General features: G+C 36.5%; 1 protein-coding gene across 1 annotated transcript; it reads right to left on the reverse strand.

The window, feature by feature from the left end:
- Positions 1-3546: 3546 nt before the first annotated feature.
- Positions 3547-4993, reverse strand: LOC100658460 (olfactory receptor 52N4-like). Its single transcript, XM_010602298.3, has one exon. The coding sequence runs from the start codon at positions 4504-4506 to the stop codon at positions 3547-3549; it is 960 nt and encodes a 319-aa protein (XP_010600600.2). The 5' UTR covers positions 4507-4993.
- Positions 4994-9288: the final 4295 nt, after the last annotated feature.

Below are 9288 nucleotides of genomic sequence, written 5' to 3' on the forward strand. Positions count from 1 at the left end.
TCATCTTTTGAGTGCCTTCCAACCTGGGGGGGCTCATCTTCCAGCACTATATCAGACAATGTTCCACTGCTATTCATAAGGTTTTCACTGGCTAATGCTTTTCAGAAGTAGACTGCTGGGTCCTTCTTCCTAGTCTGTCTTAGTCTGGAAGCTCAGCTGAAACCTGTCCTCCATGAGTGACCCTGCTGTTATCTGAATACCAGTGGCATAGCTTCCAGCATCACAGCAACACACAAGCCCCCACAGTACGACAAACTGACAGACACCTGTGGGTCATACATCATAGATGTCAATAAATAATCTGACGTTAAGTGCTGCCAAGTCGGCTCTGACTCATAGCGACCCTAATGACAGAACAAAACATTGCCCATTCCTGCACCATCCTCACAATTGTTGCTATCTTGAGCCCATTGTTGCAGCCACTGTGTTAATCTATCTCCTTGATGGTCTTTCTCTTTTTCAATAACCCTCCACTTTACCAAGCATGATGTCCTTCTCCAAGAACTGATCCTTCCTGATAACATGTCCAAAGTATGTGAGACAAAGCCTCACCATCCTTTCTTCCAAGGAACATTCTGACTGTACTTCTTTTGGGACAGATTTATTTGTTTTTCTGGCAGTCCATTCAATATTCTTTGCTAAAGCCAAAACTCAAAGGCGTCAATTCCTCTTTGGCCTTCTTTATTCATTGTTCAGGTTTCTCAAGCATATGAGGCAATTAAAAATACCATGACTTAGGTCAGGTGCACCTTACTTCTCAAATTGACATCATTACTTTTCAACACTTTAAAGAGGTCTTTTTCAGCAGATTTTCCCAAAGCGATATATCATCTGGTCTCTTGATTGCTGCTTCCATGGGCATTGATTGTAGATCCAAGTAAAATGAAATCCTTGACAACTTCAGTCTTTTCTCCACTTATCATGTTGTTGCTTATTGGCCCAGTTTTCTTTATGTTGATGGGCAATCCATACTGAAGGCTGCAGTCTTTGATCTTTGTCAGCAAATATAGGCTTGCAAAAAACTTAAAATATGCTCTTTGCAAGCAATGAACTTTCTACGCTTTTGATTAGTTTTACTCACATATGAAAGGTCAATATAAAAGGTCCGTCCATTTAGTCACACAAAAACACTCAACCAATGAACATTTAGTGAACATTTAACTATGTTTAGACTTATTCATTTGCTGTAAATTTTAAACACTGAAGCAACGAACTATTTTATTATTTGTAGAAAAGAATTTTGTAGTGTTCTATTATAACTACGTACAATTAAAAAACACTCATGAAACAGAGAATGAATATTTTTAATTTGGTAAAACACATATACCAAAAAGACACAGCTTGTGTAATACTCAAATAAAATAGTTTAAACTCAATCTTTTTAACATCAACAGCAAAACATGTATATCTATTATCACCACATACTAGTGGTAAAGAGAAAAAAAACAATACACCAGTAGAATACCATTAGAAAAGAGAGAAATAAAACTTTCACTATTTTCTAATAATGCGTGATCTATAAACAGCACCAAGAGAGTTGGAATAAAAAAGAGGGACAGAGTAGGTGGAAAGAACATCAATTTAGAATAAGCAGTAATGTTACTCTCCTCTAGCGCTGATCTAGGAGAAGAGATAATAGGAATAAAATCGCAGTTACAATAGCAAAAAATGATGTATATAGAATATAGAAACGAATCAAAAGGTAAATGTAAATATATTTATCTATAAAATTTCAAAAACTTTAAAAAAACATAGGAAGACATGAATAAATATAAAAATAGTATGGTAGACTACTGAACGCTCATTGTTTCAGGCACTAAAATTTTTATCTATCAACATCCATATCATCTCTATATCTATCAAAAAACAACTGCTTCTGGGAGGTACCATAATGGTCTCCATTATATAGATGAAAAAACTACAGATAACTTAAGCATGGATAATTCTAGTGCTTTGTTCAAAGTCACTTAATTAAGAAGTAGCAATCTGCTGCTAGAGGGCTTGCTCTTAACTCTCATGGCACAGTGTCTGTCAACATATATTCACAGGTATGGTTACAACATTATACAGATGTCAAATTTCCACAAATTATGGTGAATTCATAAATTCAGATAAATATCAACCTCATTTTTAACTGTCTATAAGGTTTATTTTGAACAGAAAATATTTACAAATAGCCTAGTCAATATAAAAAACATGGATACAAATGCATATAGTTGTCAATAATAAATATATAGTGAGATATAGATATAGGCACAGATTAACACAAACCCATATTGGTAAACAAGATGTAATAATAGAAAAGGAACAATTAGAGCTTCAGTGACATTGATTATATTCGAGTTGTACAACCAATCTCATCCCCTTTTTCTGAGTTGTTCCTCCCCCATTAACATAAACTCACTGCCTCTTAAGTTTTCTATCAAATCTTTTGAGTTGCTGCTGTCAATTTGATTCCATATACTGTATTTTTACACAAATAATGCATGCCTAATATGTTTCTTTGCCAATCACTCCCTCCCCCCTTGAGGTATTTTTATAAGCTCTCTGTGCTAATTTTTTTTTTGCAGCAACATGTAAAAAAGCTGGCGTGGTGGCGCTTACAAAAATATCTTGTAGGGGGAGTGTAGATAGATCTTAAAAGAGCATGATACTCAAGCCAGACATTCTTTATTGTTAAGCTAAGCTAGTGTTTGGTTTTTAGGAAACCCTGGTGGTGTAATGGTTATGAGCTACAGCTGCTAACCAAAAGGTCTGAAGTCTGAATCTAACAGGTGCTCTTTGGAAACCCTATGGAGCAGTTCTAATGTGTCCGATAGGGTTGCTATGAGTCGGAATCAACTTGGTGGTAATTTTTTTTTTTTTTAATTGCTGGGTTTTAAGAAGACTTCAGGGGGTAATTTTCAGTTCCAGGTTTAAAGAATATCTCAGGGCAATGGTTTCAGGGGTTCATCCAACCTCTATAGCTCCAGATCAGGATTCATCTATATAATCTTTGATCAAAATGTTCAGTAATGATATCTGGGCACTATCCTGTTCTGGCCTCATGGCAGAGGAGGCACTTGTTCATGGAAGCAATTAGCCACACGTCTACATCCTCCTCCTATTCCCGAGTCCCTTTATTCCTCTGTTGTTCCAGGTGAATAGAGACCAATCGTTGTGCCTGATGGCCATGTTCCAACTTTTAAGATGCTATCGCTATTTGAAAATAAAACAAAGTGGCACCTGGCTGCAGATTATCTCCTACTTTATTCATTTCTCTCTGTAATTTTCTCAGCTTCCCACTAGGTTTTTGTTCATGGAAACTAGGGTTAATAATGAAATCAGTCCTTCACAGGAGAGAGGAAGTAAACCTGCATAGTGAGGGTGGTGGGCATTCCAGCAATGTTGGAATTTTGAAGACATAAGAAAAGTGCACCACTCAACACCTTCCCTCATCAAGGACAAACTGTACTCAGAGGCATCATTGGCTCCTGGCTAAACAGCAGACAGAGGCATTGCGTTCATTATATTTCCTTTCCTTCTCTTCCCTGAAAATTGTCTCTTTCATGTACTGAGGGGTTTGGTGTCCTTAGAAGCTGAAAGAATCCTTAGAACACAGTCTCGTATCTGCTTGGTTTTCACCCCATAGACAATAGGGTTCATAGTGGGAGGCAGGAGAAGATACAGATTGGCCACAATGATGTGGCAAGATGGAGGGATTTTATGGCTTCCAAAGCAGTTAAAAAAGAAGCAGAAGAAAGCCGGACTGTAGGTGAAAACAATAGCACAAATATGGGCAGTGCAGGTGCTAAAGGTCTTCTGCCGAGCATCTCCTGATGAAAGGCTGACCACCACCCGGAGGATCATGGTGTAGGAAATTGTGATGCACAAAATATCAAAACCTCCAATCAGGAAAGCAGCCATTAAGCCATAGACAACATTGGCCTTGATATTTCCACAGGATAACTTGGCTACAGACAACTGGTCACAGTAGGTATGGTGTATTATGTTGCCTCTGCAATAGGGTAGGCGCTTAGTGAGGAAAATCAAGGGAATGATGAGAAACACTGCTCTCAGAAAAGTGGCAAGCCCAGCCTTTACAATGACAGGATTGGTGAGAATGGTTGCATAGCGCAGTGGGTAGCAGATGGCCACATATCGGTCCAAGGCCATAAGCATGAGCACCCCAGATTCCATCCCTGTGAAGGTGTGAATGAAGAACATCTGAACCAGACATTCATTAAAGCTGATCTCCTGGAGATGGAACCAGAAGATGCAGAGAGCTTTAGGGATTATACTAGTGGACACGACAATGTCAGTTAGGGAAAGCATGGCCAAGAAGTAGTACATGGACCTGTGCAGGGAGTCCTCGTAGCGGATAAGGTAGAGGAGTCCACAATTGCCTACAATAGCCACAACATACATGGAGCAGAATGGGAAGGAAATCCAGATATGCATGTCCTCTAGTCCTGGGATCCCTCTGAAAATGAATGAAGTTGGGGTCACGTCTGTTTGGTTCAGCATTAACACGATCAGGCTGGTATGATAGTTAAGCAGCTAATCAGTTTTTGTTTTTGTAATCCTTTTAGATTAGGAAAAGAAGAAAAAAAAATCAATTCATAGACTCTCTCTCTCTCCCCATCTGTTAAATGTTGCATTTTGATATAAAAATAACCATTTTTTTTAATGTCAGGGAATATTTACTTAAGGATAGTATAAATGAAGTATGTGTTCTTTGTTAATTCATTAATTTATCGATTTATTCCACAAATACATATTTAACAGTGTCAAATCAACCTGACGGCAACAGGTTTCTATGTCACAGGAATATACTCGATGGCAATGGGTTTAGCTGTTGGTGGTTAAGTCACAGATAAGGAGCCCTGGTAACACAATAGTTAAGCATTCGGATGCTAATCAAAAGGTTGTCTGTTCAAACCCACCTCGAAGCTTCTCCGGAAAAGACCTGAGGATCTGCTCGCAGGATGATTAGAAAAAACCAAACCCATTGCTATCAAACTGATTCCTACTCATAGTGACTCTACAGTACAAAGTAGAACTGCTTCATAAGGTTCCAAGGTAGCATATCCTTATGGAAGCAAACTGACACGTTTCTCCTGTGGAGTGATCTGTGGGTTGGAACCATCAACCTTTCAGTTAGCAGGAAATGCTTAGCCACTGTGCCACTAGGGTTCCATAACATAAAGAAAACAGCCTAGAAAACCTTGTGGGGTGAGTATGAGTTGACAATCAACTTGACAGCATTCAATAATAATGATAATAATGTCACAGTTTCAATCATATTATATCTACATTATTTTTAACACAAAAACATAGATTCGATCTTCATAGATTTGTAATCAAGTATAATGTTATGTTGTTTCTGATGATGTTGTTGTGATGTCTAATTTAAATGTTAATAAATAAACACTTCTCCCTTTGGTAGTTTTCTTGAGGAAAAGCTCATTGATCATCTCATCGGTAACCCAACAGATAATGATATGGATATTTTTATTTTTCTTAATGCATCATACTTAAAAAGAAAAAAAATCTGCTACCATCAAGTCGATTCCAACTCATAGTGACCCTGTAGGACAGAGTAGAACTGCCCCATACAGTTTCCAAGGAGCAGCTGGTGGATTTGAACTGCCCACATTTTGGTTAGCAGCCTGGGCTCTAACCACTGCACCACCAGGGTTCCTATGGTTTGCATTCAAGCTTAATATATAACAGGCATTGTACTAAGTGTTTTACAGACATTAATTCATGTAATCATCACCACAAGCCCCCCCCCAAAAAATTTTTTTTTACAAGCCCAGAGAGTATTATTATTAATCAGGCACTTTACAACTGAGTAAATGGAGGCACTGTAGGCAAGAGGCTTCTTAATTTCTGAGTTGTGCATTCGACACAAAACTGTACCATTTTTTAAACTTTTTTAAATTATTTTTTCAAATTCTTTTCAAAGAAAGTCAAAAAGTTCCAAAAGGATAGTAATGAAAAGCAAATATCTGCTCCCATACTCCAGCTTTTAAAGTCCAGCTCCCCACAGTCAGTTACTTTCAGATATTTTAGCTGCATACTACCTTTTGGAGTCTCTTGGTAGTGCAAATGATTAATGAGCTCGGCTGCTAACTGAAAAGTTAGTGGTTCAAGTCTACCCAGAACTGTCTCAGAAGAAAGTCCTAGAGATCACTTCATAAAACAGTCAGCCGTTGAAAACCCTGTGAAGCACAGTTCTGCTCTCACATACGTGGGGTCACCTTGAGTTGGAATTGACCTGACAGCAACTGAAGGCCAGCTCTTACATCTGTATTTCTAAATAATATGCCTACAGTGCTTTTTCTTGGTATGTCAGTTGAAATATTTTTGTTTACATTAATGTTTACATTTTATAGTCATATAGGTATTGTCACTTGCTGAGTCACAAAATATTTTCTTCCTCATTCAATAGATTTCATTTTGATTAATAATTTCTTTTATTTATGCTTAGTATTTTATGTACTTATCTCAAAATATTTTAACTCTCTGTCAAAATTGTGAAACGTTTTCTTACTGTTATTTACTTGACAGTTAAACACATCGATTCTTGTCCTCACCGATACCATCTATCTTCCTTCTGGGGAGCTTCTGTCCTCCTGCTTCTCTGAAAAGTACTACTCCCTTAGCTGTTGCATAATTTTGATGCAAAAATTCCCCTTCACCTATTCATTGTGTTAAATCACCTTTTGTGGATCTGGTGTCTTCCCCTTTCAATATTTCCATGAGTTCACGTAAAATATGTTTTTTGAGGTAAAAGAAGACAAAGATAAGATAGAAAACCACACTCAAAGTATGGACAAATGTTTTCTGACTAAACAGAAAACATATCAAACACATCAAGAATATACCTAAGATTTTGAGAGAAAATATTAATGTAAGGTAAAGTAGAAATCAAAGCAAGAAAACGTTGATCGAGATCACTTTGAGAAATAGTACATGAAAGGCTTGACTCAGTGCAGTTAAAGCTGATTGTATCAAAATGTTTTTTTCTTCAGGTTTAATAAATTTTATTAAAATAAACCAAAATAATAAAAAATACTGAAATACTTTTTCCCCCTTTGTTATGTATTACGTAGATGTTTTTAAAATTGCTAAATTCATTTAATCATACAGAAGCTTATTAGCTTTGTATTAGTTAACCTATTAATTGTGATCTGAAGCTAATAATTGCAAGGCTAAAACAATTCTAGAAATCTGCATTATGGTTAAAAGAATGATAGGGGTTTTCTACGTAAGAGTAGTGTTTCCTTGAAGATCAAAATTGCCATCAAGGTTCTTTCTATCAGGCTCATATATGCATAGTGCATGTTTTCATACATCATATTTTTCAGACTACTTTCAAAGATATCATTAAAAGAAATTTTAAAAACTATATATACACACACATTGATTACTAAAAAAGTAAGATCACCTTTTAAATTAATTTTTGATAAATATTTCGTTCGTGTATACCAAATTGTCACAAGTTGCTGAAAAATACGGTCACTACTCTATTTCCTTCTCAATACATCCAAGCAATCAACTCTAAGCTCTGTGTACCCATGCAACAGAAGCAAGTAGAGAAATTAAGGGAAGCAACATTAAAAGAAAAAAAAAAAGGAGAAAAATTGCTATCAAGTCGATTCTGACTCATAGTGACCTGGCAGGACAGAGGAGAACAGCCCACAAGGGTTTCCAAGGCTATAAGTCTTTACAGATGCAGACTGCCACACCTTTCTCTCATGGAGTCACCAGTAGGATTGAACAAACAACTTTTCTGTGGGCAGCTGAGCACTTAATCACTGCACCACCAAGGCTCCTTAAGGGAAGCATGAACAAAACAAACCTGTTGCCATTGAGTCTATTCATAAAAAGGAATATATTTCCTAGATCACTTATGCTTTATTCTGGAAACCATCTTCCCTAAATATGAGAAAAATATCCTATTTGTATTCACTGTGCTTACTTTTTACTTCTTATTGGCCAATGGGAATCTTATAGACAGCAGCAGAAGATTGTCTGATACAGTGCCAGAAGATGAACCACTTAAGTTGGAAAAAAAAAAGTTGGAAAGCACTGAAAATATGACTGGGGAAGAGCTACCTCCTCAAAGTCGAATCAACCTTAATGACATGGATGGAGTAAAGCATTCGGGACCTTCATTTCCTGATGTGGCATGACTCAAAATAAGTAGAAACAGCTGCAAACATCCATTAATAATTGGAGTGGGGAATGTAGGAAAAATGAATCAAGAAAAATTGGAAATTGTCAAAATAAAATGAACGTTTGAAGATCAAAATTCTAGGCATTAATATGCTAAAATAGACTGGTATTGGCCATTTTAAATCAGATAATCATATAATCTACTACACCAGGAATGAAAAACTGAAGAAGAATGAAGTCACATTCATCATCGAAAAGAACATGTCAAGATCTATCTTGAAATACAACACTGTCAGAGATAAACCAATATGGATATACCTACAAGGAAGACCAGTTAATAAGATTATTAATAAAATTTACACACCAAAGACTAATACTGAAGATGAAAAAATTGAAGATTTTTACCAATTTCTATAGCCTGAAACTGATCAAACATGGAATCAAGATACACTGATGATTACTGATGATTGGAACGTGAGCCTTGGAAACAAAAAAGAAGCATCAGTAGATGGAAAATACGGCCTTGGTGATAGAAACAACTCTAGAAATCACATGATATAATTTTGTAAGACCAAATCCTTATTTCTTGAAATAGCTCTTTTCAACAACATAAATGGTGACTATACACATGGAACTCACAGGATGGAACACACAGGAATCAGTCGACTATATCTGTGCAAAAAAATGATGGAGGAGCTCAATATGATTATTCAGAACAAGGCCAGGGGCCAACTGTGGAACAGGCCATTAATTGCTAATATGCAAGTTCAAGTCGAAGCTGAAGAAAATTAAAAGAAGTCCAAAAGAGCCAAAGTAGTACCTTGAGTATATTCCACCTGAATTTAGAAACCATTTCAAGAATAGATTTGACCCATTGAACACTAATTACCAAAGACAAAGATGAGACTGAACACAAATGGTGTAGGATGACATCAAGAACATCATACATGAAGAAAGGAAAAGGCTATTAAAAAGACAGGAAAAAAAAAAATAGGTGTCAGTAGAGACTCTGAAACTTGCTCTTAAGTATTTAGTAGCTAAAGTGAAAGGAAGAAACGATGAAGTAAAAGAATTGAACAGAAGATTTCAAAGAGCAGCTCAAGAAGACAAAGTATAGTATTA

The sequence above is a fragment of the Loxodonta africana genome, chromosome 7 (genome assembly GCF_030014295.1).
Source record: "Loxodonta africana isolate mLoxAfr1 chromosome 7, mLoxAfr1.hap2, whole genome shotgun sequence".
Lineage (NCBI taxonomy): Eukaryota > Metazoa > Chordata > Mammalia > Proboscidea > Elephantidae > Loxodonta > Loxodonta africana.

What these genes read in the sequence shown, in the direction of transcription:
- LOC100658460 (XM_010602298.3), bottom strand. Translation starts at nt 4,506, where the DNA reads ATGCTGAACCAAACAGACGTGACCCCAACTTCATTCATTTTCAGAGGG.